General features: G+C 38.9%; 1 protein-coding gene across 1 annotated transcript in view; it reads left to right on the forward strand.

Annotated features, from left to right (window-relative positions):
• Nucleotides 1–16762, forward strand: part of LOC145395736 (uncharacterized) — a 203243-nt gene that overhangs the window by 113953 nt on the left and 72528 nt on the right. Inside the window, exon 2 of the mRNA XM_080269274.1 lies at nt 1256–1310. Within this exon, the coding sequence (XP_080125400.1) occupies nt 1271–1310 (40 nt within the window). The 5' untranslated portion in view covers nt 1256–1270. The remainder of the gene's footprint in view (nt 1–1255; nt 1311–16762) is intronic.

Below are 16762 nucleotides of genomic sequence, written 5' to 3' on the forward strand. Positions count from 1 at the left end.
ATTAATACTAAAACTCTAATTATTATTATTATTATTATTATTATTATTTCTACAATTTCGTGCCTTTGTCTTGAGTCACCATGAAACTGAGAACAACGCGTGCTTAGGCTAATTCCCCTAGATCTCTCAAAACCTCAATATTTTACCCCGATTTACGCCGGTGATATTATTTTGCAGTGAGGAACCCCACGCAGTTAGAGAGTGTGCACAGGAAATGTTAGAATAATCCTTTCTCTGTCTCTGTCTGTCTGTCTGTCTGTCTGTCTGTCTCTCTCTCTCTCTCTCTCGGTCGTTAAGAGTGAACTAATATTAAGTAAGCACAGGAGGTTCATTTTTTGCACCGATATACCAACTCAGACATGCCAGTTGGACGCATGAAAAATGGTAGAATGAGAAGAAGAGGAAGACTGAGAAATAGAAGAGTAAGGAGGTGAGGACGATGGGAGAAGGAGAAGAGGAAGGCTGAGAATGAAGGAAAAGCACAGGAAAATAGAGCACGGGGGTGAGGAGGATGGGAGAAAGAGGAGAGGAAGGCTAAGAACGAGGTAGGAAAATAACAAAGACAATATTGAAGTGCAGCTGATGGGAGTGTGAGAAGAGGAAGATCGAGAATGAGGTGGAAGCATCATTGCCTGGAATTAAAGCTGCTGGGAGAATGAGGAGGAGAAGACCGAGAATGATGCGAAATATTAACACAGCCGAGAAGGAAAGGAAGAATAATAACAAAGGAAGAAAAAGGAAAATTGATTGAGAGAAAACCAGAGGAGGACCATGGGCAGTGACGTGACAAGAGAAGCAATGCATAGAAGTAAAGTTGATGAGAGACTGAAGAGAAGAGCGAGAATGAGATGGGAGGATAACAACAGCAAAATTAATGTGGCGTTGGTGGCAGACTGTGGAGAGGAAGATCGAATACGAGTGAAAGGGAAAAAAAAAGGCAAAGAAAAAAAGGAGATGAAAGTCAACGTGGATGAATGAACTAAGTGCGTCTGTACCAGCGAAAGAAAATACACTTTGTTTGGGAAAAATACTCCTCTGTTCTTTCATTTCTTTTCTCTCACGACTTTCCTAATGCCACTGGGTTTTTGCTGCCATCATCACTAGAGCTAACTTTTTTTGTATTACTTTTTCTACTTCTGTTTCTTTAATTCTCTCTCTCTCTCTCTCTCTCTCTCTCTCTCTCTCAAAGCATAAACATTAACAATCCATTTTCATCTGTTACAAAAAATCCTAATACTTTTCTCTCATCCCACAGAATCAACTCACAATCATGGGATCTTCATTATTACTGATTCTGCTCATTCTACCCGGTGAGTTAAAATTATATATATACTGAAAATATATGTCATGTTCTGGGCTCATATTATCGTCTTTTAAGGAAGCTCCGTAACCTCTCTTCCTTAGCGATTTATTCTTGGATGTGGCTGGTTAATATCTGTTTGTCCAGTATTTATGCAGAGTATGGTGGTATTGGAAGGAATTATGTAACAGAATAGGACAGTAGGGTGTAATATGCAAAATATATCCCTGAGAAAAAGGTGTTAGAGAGCTTCCACAATTGACAATATGGCCTTGATATGGAATGGCACTCTGTGTATAGAGGCTGCTAGTGTGCTTCAGGAAGGGGCATTGGTGCATTAACGTAGGAGTGTGAAAATTTGGAGTGGTTGGCGAGTGACTAAAAAAAGTAAGAGTGAAAGAAGTGGATGTGGAACTGATTAGGAACGAATGTGGAAGGTGTAGGTTGTTTAGGGTAAGAAATACAAAGATTCTTGGAGTAAGGAAGTTAAATGTTGAACAGGACAGGATACATAGCTAAAGAAGGAATGGATGTGAATAGGGTTGTGAAAATGGTATATATTGAGTGGGTGTGAGAGTAGGAGGAAGCACTGAGCATCAAGAAGAAGAATGGATAATGTTATACTTGTTTTACTCTAACTTGCCCGAAAAAATTGCCATCTCTCCACCTTCAAAAATGAGTTGTAGAAAGAGATCAGCATTAGACTATAATGCTAGTCGTGAAGAAGTGGCATGGAAAGGATGTAGCAATGTAGTGTTGTTGTATTTTCTGCCGCTGTTACGCAAAATTAGCTGCAACAGGAACAATAAATCAGGGCCAAGTTAGAGTAAACAAAAGGATTTAGTGACTGTGATGATAAGTGAGGGTAGGAACTGAAGATGCATAATACACTGAAAAAGGATGGAAATTCATGGACGAAGGGTATATGGGATGCACATGCAGGGGTTATTATTACAGTAGTAGTAGTAGTTATTGTTGTTGTTGCTGTTATTGGTGTATTTATCGGCACTGAACTGAACTGTTCCTTTTTACTGGTGTTATGATGCAAAATTTGGTGTGAATAGTTTGACCTGTAAAGCTGAGCTGAGAATGTCGAAGGTTTAAATAATCAGTGAATGTAAGGCCTGTTTTTACTGCACACGGTTGATAGTTCTACCTGTTCTACTTTTCTGTTTCTGTCTTTTGAAAGAAAGATAAGATAATGAGACTGTGAGTAGATGCAGATAGTGACGTCTTCCGGGCTGCTAGAATGAAGTAAATAAATTCACACCTTTATCCATCCATCCATCATCCAATCCTACATTGCCCCAAGAGGAGCGTAGGAGCCCGGGGCTAGGCAGTTGGTCTCGACATTTAAGATGAGAGTGAAATAATGAATATAAGGTGGTTATAAGAGAATAGAAGGGTGGAGGCGCTGGTACTTGTATGATGGGTACACTCCTAGACCATTATGCTCTGTTCACTTCATTTGGCGTCTCTGAGTCTTGAAGGCTGAGCTGAGCTGTAGCAAGAGATACAATGCTAGTCACGAAAAAGTGTATGGGAAAGGATGTAGAGCCACAGTGGCCTATTATCTTCTCCTGCCACTAAGTTTTGAAAAATAAGCTTCAAAACGACTAAAATCTCCGCCCAGTTAGAGTTGCTGTTGTTGTTGATTTGCCCGTGTGTCTGGTTTAGCATACCCATCAACCGCAGGCAAACAAATGCCCCTCCGGGGCTAACCCGTGCAGTGAACCTTGCGATCGACAGCATCTTATGGCAGCAAGGCGCAGGGGAATATGTGGATATTTTGTACCTGGATGGATGCCACATTTGCATTTTTTCCAACCAGTTAACAGGAGCACCATAATAGGCTCCATTCCACCCTTCCTTTTTAAATATGGCAACTAACACCGTTGTAAATTGTTTCCTGAGTCACATAAGGCCATTCGGCTTGTCATTCAATGATTAGCCACCTGAAGGGGAAAGAAAAGTAATGATAAGTGACTAGAAGGAAAGGGAGTAATAGGAAGAGGGCGGGGTAGACAAAGAAATAGAATGATAAAGGTGAAGGAAGAAGTGGGCAGCACTACATCAAGTGAGTGGATGATGGGCGCCCCAGCCTACTACCAACAAGTAAGGGTGAATGAACTATAGGTGAGGGGTCAGCCACTCACAGCGACCCCGCCACGGAAGTGTGCTGGGGAGAGATTCACAAAAATATAATCCATTCCCTTTTGCAACTCGGGTTTGTTTTTACGCGAAGAATATGAGAGTGGAAAATTCTACACTTTCCTTTCCTAATGCTTCCTTCAGAATAAAAATATCATAATACTTTTCCTCTTTGTAACCAAGGATTATTTCTGTGGGTAAAATAAAAGACGTGGATATATTCTGCACTATCCCTCTCTATCCCGCGAAAACAAAGCATAATTATGACAGAACTGGTAATTTATTTGTTACCGAATGTTTACCTTTGGCTGAGAGGTTTTTCGGACGCACCCAGAGATCTGGTTCCCTGGCAGTGAAACCTACGGGAGGGCTTCCGTTTTGTTTCTTGGGTGGACTATTTCAATAATTTCGTTGTGGAGGGGGACACGTCGATTGGTAAACAGGCTGCAAAGTCAGAAGGAAGGAAGCAAGGAGTGTAGGAAAGGGAAGTATTTGGTGAGAGAAAAATAATGATAATAATAATTTAGTAGTTGTGGTAACAGTGGTAGTGTAAGTAGCAGTAGTAGTAGTAGATGTAGATGCAGTAATAATAATGGTAATAATAATAATAATAATAATAATAATAATAATAATAATAATAATAATAATAATAATAATAATAACAATAATAATAATAATAATAATAATAATAGTAATAATAATAACTAGAACTTTGTAACCGTCCTGTGGACAGTCACTAGTCTCCATGACTGTTTCTTACAATGACTTTGACTCCACTGGGGAGATTTGTAACTTTGTAAACAAATCGAAATAAACTCTTGGGAATCAGTCCACCAAGTTCCAGTTTCGGTTTACTTGTTCAGGTCCCGTTAAAATCTCCCGTAGGCATGACCACCTTATCTCGTTCACTCTTACTGCCACTGCACGTAAAAGATTTGGAATTTTTTTCCTATCAGCAGTGGCCCATGGCAGGACACATAACCTGGGCCCTTCACATTCCTTTCACAGCCTTCGGTTCTCATGGAATCGTTGCGAGACTCTGAGGCCAGAATAATAATAATAATACCAGCAAAAGCAATAGTCTCCATCAATGTAAGAGATGGAGACTAATAATGTTGTGGGGCTTACCTCCTGCCAAGTAGACAGAATGGAGAAAGAAGAAGATATAAGTGGTCACTCGAGATAAGGAAGTGAATTTCAGTGAAAGGAACGAGTGTTGGGCCTTTACTGAACATGGCCGCCCTTTGTTTTGAGAGAGAGAGAGAGAGAGAGAGAGAGAGAGAGAGAGAGAGAGAGAGAGAGAGAGAGAGAGAGAGAGAGAGAGATTTATTCTAACATAATGCGACCTTCCAGGTAACGTTCATAACAGGTGTTAATGTTTATATAGGATTATGTAAATGTGGCTCGGTTCTCTCTCTCTCTCTCTTTCTCTGGGGGTGTAAAAATCTGGGGGCAATTTAATTCACTGGGTGGGTACGAGAGAGAGAGAGAGAGAGAGAGAGAGAGAGAGAGAGAGAGAGAGAGAGAGAGAGAGAGAGAGAGAGAGGTTTAGGTAATAGTATCTGCAGAGTAAAGAATTAATTATTTGTACACAAGTGACTCTGTGTATTTCGTCACCTAAAGCGAAGGTCTTGCAACAGCCTTTATTTTTTCTTCCTCTCCTCCGGGACTGTGTGTGTGTGTGTGTGTGTGTGTGTGTGTGTGTGTGTGTGTGTGTGTGTGTGTGTGTGTGTGTGAAGTATTTCTTAACCTAGTTTTACCCAAATTTTCATCGGCTGGCTAGAGGTCAGCTAAATGATTACGTAATGAATTTGAGAAGATGAGGTCAAAATTAAGGTCACAGGGAAAGGTCAGATTAAAATTTTGACCCGACTTAGCCCAAACGTAATGGAAATCTTGAGAGCTGGCCATAAATGAATGATTCGATTTTAGGAACCATTAGTCTGAGTTCAGGGTCACAGGGCAAAGTAAGAAGCTCCGCCCTATAAATATACGAATTCGATTTAGACCGTACTTGGTGGAAGGGTTGAGGGTAAGGCAAGGACGAGGACATTCCATTTTGAGAATAATAGGTCAGTGGTTAAGCTCAACATGATTTTCGTCTGAAATCTGATCTAAGTTGGACTAACGTATCTTGAACTTGGCTCTCTTTTTTGTTTTATTTTTTCTTGGAGGGTACAAACTTGCAGGTTTCTGGCCTTTGGTTCCTTATTCCTTGCAGATGAAAATAATAATGGTGGACTATTTCTGAGGCAGGCAAAGGTGAGGTAATTCTACTTCGAGAACAAGCGCCCGAAGGTCAAGGTCATATGGCAAGGTCCAGTGGTCGGCTCTTCACCAATCGTATAGTCCTGTATTCCAGTGCTTGTTTTTTCCTTCTTGTATCTTATATATTTTTTGTCATCGTGTTGATTCACTTAATTTAAGGATCAAATTTGTCATTTGGAAGAATTTATCCAACTAAACATAAAAGAGTTATTTCTTTTCTGTGTCATTGTGTAGTATACAGTATATTTCCTTGACATAGCTTAAGTACTGAGGCATAGAATTTAGATGCAATGATTTTATAGGGAGAATTGCGATTATTTCATACGTGATATTCAAGTTAGATTCCCTTGCCCTTCTATGATTACCAAGTTAATCACCTTGCCCTTCTATTATTACCAAGTTAATCACCTTGCCATTCTATAATTACCAAGTTAATCACCTTGCCATTCTATAATTACCAAATTAGATCACCTTGCCTTCTATACAGTAATTACTAAGTTAGATCACCTTGCCATTCTATAATTACCAAGTTAGATCGCCTTGCCCTTCTATAATCGCCAGGTTAGATCATCTTGCCTTTCTAAAAATAATTACAAAGTTAGATTACTATATATATACGTGTCCGACTTTGGGCAAAGGCTTCAGGGCCTATTCCCAAGTCCCAGTAGTCCTCCTACGTCTCCACATGTCACCACTTCGGCGCTAACACCCACCATCAATATTGAATACATGCTAGGGGTGTCTCATACAGGACTGGTGTACTGGTATTAGCTAGGGTATTTTTATGACATGTCGGCGGGTCATCTGGTGGATCAGAAAGTCTGCTTTTTAAGATATTCTAATCCTTAAACTGTTCCCTGCCCCAGCCGGGATTCGAACCTGGGTCTAATAGGACTGCAGGCCGCCTCTCTACCGATTCTGCCACCGCCTCCCCCAAGTTTGATCACCTTGCCATTCTATAATTTCCAAGTTAGATCACCTTCCCATTCTATACGTAATTACCATTTTAGTTCACCTTACCATTCTATAATTATCAAGTTAGATTACCTTGCTCTTCTATAATTACCAAGTTTGATCAACTTGCCCCTCTATAATTACCAAGTTTGATCACCTTACCGTTCTGTAATTACCAAGTTGCATCACATTGCCATTCTGTTCGTAATATTCAAGGTAAATTCCTTTCCCCTTCTATATTTACCAAGCTAATTATTTTGCCATTCTATATGTAATCTGCATTTTAAATCACCTTGCCATTCAATAATTACCAAGTTAATCACCTTGCCTTTCAATACATAATTACCTAGTCAGATACCTTGCCACTCTTTTTGTGTGCAGGGAAGAAAGAACCAAAGGCTAGAAGCCGGAAAGATTGTTCCCCCCCAAAAAAAAAAAAAAAAAACAAGATAACAGAGCCAAATTCAAGATCAGTTCATTGATGCAAAGGACACCAATTTGGATCACCTTGCTGGAAGTAGCATTAGAACACTATCGCCATTTTAGGCAGACAAATATTGGTTGTTCTCTGTAAAGCTAATTAAGAGCGAGCGAGCATAGCGAGCGAAGCGATGTTCACGTTCAACTGAGAAATGAGCTGCTCGACACGACCCTGCCCGGCCCGACCGCAATGATTTTCAGAGGCTAATAAATATTCTATTATGTGAGAGAGAGAAGAGATTCTTTCAGCAAGTAGTAGATACATTCAGTGAATGTAGTTTTTAACTGCTCATTTACTCATGAGACCTAAGAAACCCCTTGGAATCCCAGCTTCCAAGGGAATGTACCGAGGGCTTCAATTGACATGCTCTACTAAGAAATCGATGTTAAAAAGATTTCCTGTTGTACCACTGTTTTCATGCATGAATCCTAACAATTAAATATTAGATATTACGCTCATAATTTTACATGAACTTTTTTTTTTTTTTTAGAGGGTGTAATGTGGCATATAAGTGTTCCCTACATTCTTTTGTCATCATTTTCTTTACATTGTACTTGAAAGAATGTAAATTTGTCATAAACTATAATAAAGTATTCAATCCCTTACCTCTCAGTCGCGCCCCCTCTTTCTGCCCGCGTCACAGAATATTTCACACACTGCCCGGTCGAATTGAGCCTTGGCCGCACAGAAGACTTTCCTCGCCCTTCCCGGGGGACGTCACTCCACCAAAGCCGGTGAAAGTCTACACCAAGATGAAATTATAATGATCGGCTTATATAAAAACGCTCGCTCACTCGTCACGCGCTCACAAAGCCCATTATACTGGTAATATCATTTGTATTTCTTATTAATCATTTCAGTATGATGACCTCTCCAATTAAATAGGCTTACGAAGGGTATATTTTCACTGCTTCGAAAAATCTGTACTAAGATGGGTGAAATAAAAATAGCATTAATAATAATCAAAGAAGAAGAAGTTTGATAGCAGCAACAACAACAATAAGATGATGATGAAGACGAAGAAAAAGAAGATAAATTATAACAACAACAACAACAACTGAAACAATATGGTGGTCATGATGATGAAGAAAAAGAATAATAATTAGAACAACAACAACAACAACATCAACAACAACAACAACAACAACAGAAACAATAAATTATGATGATGATTAGGAGGAGGAGGAGGAAAAAGAAGACATAATAATAATAATAATAATAATAATAATAATAATAATAAAGATATCACGGTAACGAATGAAGTAACTGTTGCAGATGGATTTGGTCTTATTTAACTATTTTCTTACATCAGATGATTTTACTCTGGTTGGTGTCAATCTCCCTCTGTGAAGTGATTAAGGAAGATTCTTATATCCTCTGACAACGAAAGGTCCGCTAATAATCAAACAAAAAGCGCTTGTTAGTTGCCAGATAAAATGAAAAACAGACATCGTGGACAAAATGTGAAGGTAGTTAATGTTTCAGTCTGAAGGCTGAATTAAAAATAATAAAGTGCAAAGAAACCAGAGTTGGAGTTTTGTAGACTGTCATTATTTTCATCAGTACACGGTTTTTGACATATAATTATTTCGTGAATGGTATACCGGTATTTGTTTTGTTACTGAAGTATCTTTTTACTGCGTCTTTTTACTACCATCACACTGACATAGAATTCTATTTCAGAATAAAGATGGATTGATTTCCCCATTTTTCCATGAAAATTTTTTTCACAGAAAAGAAAAATTCTCGAATTTCTTCTCTGAATATGTGGTATATCATAGCTCAAAGTTTGGTATTTGAATATATATCATTATTAACGATAGTTCCTGGAAGTCAGTGCCTTGTGTGACCAGATAATTATTATTTACTACTTGTAGCATCCATCCCGGCATTTTCTGGGAATAACTGGATGACATTTTGAATGCTGAGGAATATATATTTGGCTTACCAGACTTCTCAGTATCTATCTATCTCACTATCTATTTATCTTTGGTATCCGTGACGAAGTATTTGGTTCAGAAGGTGAATTAGAGTAATTTTGGGTTATTTATATATATATATATATATATATATATATATATATATATATATATATATATATATATATATATATATATATATATACTGTATACTGTATATACTGTATATACTGTATATATACTGTATGCCTAGGTCCAATTCACAGCAGTTACGGAGCTGCACTTACTGGTTGACATTATGGGCGAATTATGAAGAGCATTTTTGCCCACAGGGTCATTAGTAATTTTAGCTCTATGATGGTTGAGAACTGGACCCATGTTGATACGGCATTTTTTTTTTTTTTTACTCAATCAGTCAGAGAATCACCTCATGAGATTGGTGCCTCAAGTCCCGAAATACTTTGTGTGTGTGTGTGTGTGTGTGTGTGTGTGTGTGTGTGTGTTGATTTATCTCTACTGATATGTCTGTCTTTATCCATCAGTCCATCTACCTACCTGTGTGTGTGTGTGTGTGTGTGTGTGTGTGTGTGTGTGTGTGTGTGTGTGTGTGTGTTTATTTATCTATATTGATATGTCTGTCTTTATCCATCAGTCCATCTACCTACCTGTGCGTGTGTGTGTGTGTGTGTGTGTGTGTCTGTGTGTGTGTGTGTGTGTTTATTTATCTATATTGATATGTCTGTCTTTCTTCATCAGTCCATCTACCTACCTGTGTGTGTGTGTGTGTGTGTGTGTGTGTGTGTGTGTGTGTTTGTGTTGATTTATCTATATTGATATGTCTGTCTTTCTCCATCAGTCCATCTACCTACCTGTGTGTGTGTGTGGGTGGGTGAGTGTGCGCGCGCGTGCGCTAGTGCGTGCGCGTTTCTTGGTCTTTGAAGCAAGACCATTTCCGTCTTACGTCATCTCCTGGCATGTGCTCTTGAGGCCTGGGGTGGTGACAGATGGAGTCATTGGGCGTCACCTCCCACACTGACGCCACCTGCTGAGTTAATGCTGCCCTCCGCGGTTCAGAGAGAGGGGAAGAGTGTTGAGGCAACAGCAAATGGTGTTTTTAGTATGAGTATGTAGATGAGCTTAGGGAACAGCAGCGAAATTAACCCCTTTCATGATCGAGATAAGTTTAGTGCCTTAGTCCAAGTGTGAGGCGACTTTGTTCAGCTGATGGTGCTCATGCTTCTACTGGTACCATTTATCCTCTCACACTCAGGGCAACGTTTATTATATTCCTGGAAACGTTTTTTTTATTCAGCTGGGAACGAGTCATATAAGAGAAATTTAACAACGCAACTCGAACGTTTTTTAAGAAATATATCACCATCTATGACCACGTAGCCAATTCTTCGGCCATGTGTTTTTTCCGTATTTGGTTACCTCATCCACTGTCGAATTCTAAGCTTGTTTTTCTTATGTTTTTCTCACCTACAGGACTCAGTTACCCTGTTGTAATCTGTCCACTGTAACCTAGCCTAAAGCTGCCATTTCTTCATTTTGAAAGCTGAACTGTAACAAGCCACGACTTTAGAATACAGTTCTAATCGTGGAAAGATGCCACTGAGCTACGTGAAATATACTATACTCCTTTTACCTTAACCTGGCCTAAAATTGCCATCTCTCCTTCTTTATTACTGAGTTGTGACAATGGATTAACACTAGAATACAATGCCAGTCACGAAGAGGTGCTATGGAAAGGATGCAGAACGATAACATTGACTTTTTCCATCACTAAGCTATGTGAAATAAGCTACGAAAGGACGAAAATCTAGGCCAAATTAAAGTGAAGAGAGTATACAAGGGAATGAATATATCCACCAAGTTGAGATGAGCGAATTATATTACTAAATCACCGTGTAAAACTATGATGTCCAGAGTGTTTCGTATCTACATTTTTTTATCGTTTGATCTGCTTTCTTTAAGGGCTGGCCTCGAGATGACCAGCAAGCATTTCTGTTCCTATTCATTAACCACTATTCTTCCCACGAAATAAAGCATTCCCCTCGTATACTCTCCCTGTCTAGTTTCTTCACCTTGTTCCCTGTCCCTCATACTTTTTCTTAACGCCTCACTTTCGTGCTCTTTCTGTCATCATCATCATCATCATCATCATCTCTGCACTTGGTGTTGGTCTGCCTTTCTATCTTTAAACATTACCTGCAACTTGTTCTCTGTCTGTTTTTCCTTCTCCTTTCATGCATTCTATCTTCAGACACTACATACAGCCTCCTCCTCCTCCTCCTCATCATCATCATCATCATCGTCATCATCATCATCATCATTATTTCTCCAACTCATTCTCAGTCGTCCTTCCCATCTATGTCCAAACACCCTTATTACAAACATCATAAACATCCCCACCTGAAACGCAATCTGCCAAGTTCTATATCTAATGCTACACGTTGATAGGAACTGCGAATTGCGTCAACACACATTCCAACACATTCCCTCAGGCTGGATTCTGTATTTGGAAATGTAATAAGGAATATCGGAGGCGTGAGAGATGGGTAAATATATATATGGCCCATTTCCCAAGATACACTGATGTTATACTCCTTCCCTTCTGACTTGGCCCAGATTTTCGTCCCTTTACACCTTATTTCACGTAGCTCAGTGACAGAATGAGACAGTGCTTTGGCCCTACGTCCTTTTCTTAAAACTTCTTCTTGACTAGCATCATATTCTAGTACTAATCTATTGTTTCACTTCAGCATTCGAGATGGAGAGATGGGAATGTTAGGCCACGTTAGAGTAAAAAGAGTATAGTTCTAGTTTTGTGTTCAGGTTACCACAGTCAACTTATGGCCTAATAAGTTATGGAGGTATTGCAGTTATTGTCTTTTCGTATACCATCATGATATCTTTTATTGCTTGGATACTGCTCTCTCTATCTGTCTATCTATAGCCAGACGCCATAATCCCGTAAAGTGAGGCCGTTTGTCTTTTAGTTAGTTATTTTACGGGAAGGAGCACTAACCCTCCGCTAACCAACTTGCTGACGCGTAGGGAACACGTATGGGTTGGTTATCTGGTTACCACCCAGCGTTGTAAATGATTTCATGGCTTGCAGGAAACCATTAGGCTTGTCACTCAATGAAAAGACACCTGAAAAGGAAGGAAAGGTAATAAATAATGATAGGAAAGATGGGAGATGTAGAAGTGAGGAGGACATACACAGAAAAATAATGATAAAGGTGAAGGAAGAAGTAGGCGGCACTATATCAAGTGAGTGGATGAATGTCGCCATTACCAGCCACCAATCCTACTCTGAACGGGGTAATATAGGATAAGTTATTGCCGTGTTTAATTATATTCTCTAAACGTCAACAAAGTTACCATAAATAACATAGCCAAGACAGAATATTAACAAGCTACCGGTATATATAGAATTATGGGGGAAAAAAGGTGGTTATGAGAGGACGAGAATACTATCCAAAATATTTTCCAAGTGTTCCTCATATATACGTCTATTTACATCCACATTTTTCTTAGAGAAATTTTGACCTTATTTCATCAGTGGACGCACTTGACTATTTAAGTGACTAGCAGCCGATTATTTCCTTCATCTGAGACAAATCACAGCAGCCAGTATCTCCATCATTCATCACATCATAATTTCAGCATTAATATCCCTATATCTTCAACAATACCTGAGTCGTTTCTTCGTAGCATCTCAGTATCCACAGCTTCTTTACGTGATCTGCCATACAGATCATACTACTTCTCATGGAAAATCGCTATTTCAAAACGCTGGGTGTGTTGAACAGCCTCCGCTAGCATTAATCTAGCACAGTTTTTAATAACGTCAAGAGGCCTTATTCGCCTCTGTGTAGGGTAAATCCCCCCCCTTCTCTCTCTCTCTCCCTCGCGCGCGCGCGTGTGTGTGTGTGTGCGCGCGCGCGGGGATGATTGAAAACTATCATGCGTGCTGTAAGCCATCGCACTATATATATATATATATATATATATATATATATATATATATATATATATATATATATATATATATATATATATATATATATATATATATATATATATATATATATATATATATATATATATATATATATACATATATATTTATATATATATATATATATATACATATATATATATACATATATATACATATATATATATATATATATATATATATATATATATATATATATATATATATATATATATATATATATATATACATATATATATAATATATATATATATATATATATATATATATATATATATATATATATAATACATATATATATAATATATATATATATATATATATATATATATATATATATATAATATATATATAATATATATATATATATATATATATATATATATATATATATATAATACATATATATATATATATATATATATATATATATATATATATATATATATATATATATATATATATATATATATATATATATATATATATATATATATATATATGCTGAGCGTGTGTGGTGATATCAGGGGCTGGGATGAGAGGAGTGGGGATGTACCGTAATTACGACTAAAGCACTTCTCTTTGAAGTCAGTGTGGTGGCGTGGAGATTTTATGGTTTAGCGCTTGCGCCCTGTGTGTGTGTGTGTGTGTGTGTGTGTGTGTGTGTGTGTGTGTGTGTGTGTGTGTGTGTGTGTGTGTGTGTGTGTGTGTGTGTGTGTGTGTGTGTGTGTGTGTGTGTGTGTGTGTGTGTGTGTGTGTGTGTGTGTGTGTGTGTGTGTGTGTGTGTGTGTGTGTGTGTGTGTGTGTGTGTGTGTGTGTGTGTGTGTGTGTGTGTGTGTGTGTGTGTGTGTGTGTGTGTGTGTGTGTGTGTGTGTGTGTGTGTGTGTGTGTGTGTGTGTGTGTGTGTGTGTGTGTGTGTGTGTGTGTGTGTGTGTGTGTGTGTGTGTGTGTGTGTGTGTGTGTGTGTGTGTGTGTGTGTGTGTGTGTGTGTGTGTGTGTGTGTGTGTGTGTGTGTGTGTGTGTGTGTGTGTGTGTGTGTGTGTGTGTGTGTGTGTGTGTGTGTGTGTGTGTGTGTGTGTGTGTGTGTGTGTGTGTGTGTGTGTGTGTGTGTGTGTGTGTGTGTGTGTGTGTGTGTGTGTGTGTGTGTGTGTGTGTGTGTGTGTGTGTGTGTGTGTGTGTGTGTGTGTGTGTGTGTGTGTGTGTGTGTGTGTGTGTGTGTGTGTGTGTGTGTGTGTGTGTGTGTGTGTGTGTGTGTGTGTGTGTGTGTGTGTGTGTGTGTGTGTGTGTGTGTGTGTGTGTGTGTGTGTGTGTGTGTGTGTGTGTGTGTGTGTGTGTGTGTGTGTGTGTGTGTGTGTGTGTGTGTGTGTGTGTGCGTGCAGCGTGCGTGCGTGCGCGCGTGCGTGCGCGCGCGCGCGCTTTGGGATGGCTGTGATGTATTAAAAAGATGTCCATGCATTTTTGGTTTGACTCGACTCTTCTTCCTTTTCCTCAACTGCACCTTAACAATCAAACAACTCATCTCTTCATCCTATCCTTTCCACTTAGGCTCGTATTATAAGTGGCATGGAGAGTACGTAACACTTTTCCTCAGTGATTTTTTCTGCACTACACTACAGCATCCTCTTCTATGTTCGTGATGAAAACTATATATTAAAACTATATATATCACACAGGAGGAGATGATTTTAGGGGCTATATGCAAAAAAAAGAAAAAAGAAAAAGAAATACACTTCAGAGCGTCCTGTCCAACCTGTAACACGGCTCCCGGGCCCGAATTCTCGCCGGTTAAGAAAGCTCCCGAACCCTTTTTCCTAAGCGATTTACTTTGCTTATCACACATTGCCGTCCTCTTTGGTGTTACTTAAATCATTCTAATGTCACTATAATGTCCACAAATAACGTACAAAGGAGATTAGCTAGCCGGATCCAAAAATAAATCGGTAAATGAGAGGTGTTAGAGAGAATACAATCTTTGGTGTTTTCCTTGTCATTCATTTTAAAGTTTTTTTTTTTTTTTTTATGCAAGAGTTCTAGGTGGTGCATTGGTTAGCACATCTAGCTCCTAACTGGCAGGTCCCGAGTTCGAATCCCGGACTGGTCAGACTATTAGGCACAGTTTGTTTCCCCCGTGTCCGAATAAACCCAGAAGTACAGTTAGGGATCTTTATTTTGACTGGGCGGGTGTTCTTGGGCCTTAGTAAATACTGATTATCTGCTTTAATAACTCTCAATGGCTTTATTTTGTACATTTACAGTGCCATTATAACTGTGATTAAATGTCAGTCTTATCTTTTAATTGCATAGTAAAGTTAGTGTTTAAAAAGTGTTGTAGTGACTCTCTCTCTCTCTCTCTCTCTCTCTCTCTCTCTCTCTCTCGCTCGCTCGTTTGCATATCTGTGTCTTTCGGTGTAGTCTTTATATCTGCACGGTTCTGTACAACTATCTTTAATCTCTCTCTCTCTCTCTCTCTCTCTCCAAGCCTAATTTTGTTGAGAGTTATTTTACAGCATAAGCTCTATAGTCTGCTCATTTCACCTGATGGAACCGGGTTACTCTGAATTTTAGTACCATGTCGTGAAGAGCTTGGTTGTTTGAAATTCTGTGGCACGCGTCTCCTTGGTTACTAGTCAAAACGTTCCCCCCGTCTGACTGGCCATCAACTGATCTGCAAGGGGCTGGGCATCTCTGTCAGCTTAAAGTGGACGTGCTATGGTGGTTTTCGTCCCTCTTTGTTTACCCGTGCCATAAATTTCACTTGTTTTTTAACCTCTCCCCTAACGCCATCCCAGTTGCGGCTTCACTATCTTGCATGTGTGCCTCTGTCTCCAGATCCACCAGGCCCTCCTCCTCTCCCATAACTTTAACTACAAAAAGAAATGGTGTAGGGTTCAATGGTGTGGTTGATAGTGTGTTTACCTCGCAACGGAGAGAATTTATGTTAGATTTCTTGGCCAACCACCCCTTTCAATTACTCTTTCCCATTCTCTCTATATAATAAAGGAATAAAGGTTTTAATACAGGTAACACACTTACATCTTTATTTTTGCTCTTTCTTTATTTTTGTCAACTTAGGAGGGACTTTTATTTGTGAAAGGTTGGTTGAGGCTGTATCCTTCAGGTAGAAAAGTCTCTCATAAGCTCAGTATACCTGTCTAGAGAGAGAGAAAAAAAAGAAAGAAAATCCTTTGGTTGAACGGGTTGTGGTTTCTTTTCCCTTGCTAATAAAGTGCAGAAAAAACAAATCATTGGAAACACTCATTATTCTTAGCTTCGAGTCTGGATATTTTTCTCTAAGTTAAATGATTTTCAAATAATACTGAGATGAAAGTTGATTCCCGAGTTCCTGGATGTAAAACTGATAATTGTTCTTTTTCTTTCTGGGGAACATTTGGGTGTGATTCGTGTCACTATCGAATTGCTAGCGACACCGAAGGAGTAATGACTATAATCGAGACGGATTCTGTGTGTATGTATGTATGTATGTACAGTATGTATGAATGTGTGTATGTATATAGATAGATATTGACACAGATGAAAAGATAGAGTGTGTGTGTGTGTGTGTGTGTGTGTGTGTGTGTGTGTGTGTTGATAAATGTCTCGTGCATGTTTGATTCGGCTAGGAACAAACACCACATTCAGTTTGTAGGGATATGGCAAGA

This window comes from Coenobita brevimanus, chromosome 4, assembly GCF_032717465.1.
Source record: "Coenobita brevimanus isolate Jiangsu-jjx chromosome 4, ASM3271746v2, whole genome shotgun sequence".
Taxonomy (NCBI): Eukaryota; Metazoa; Arthropoda; class Malacostraca; order Decapoda; family Coenobitidae; genus Coenobita; species Coenobita brevimanus.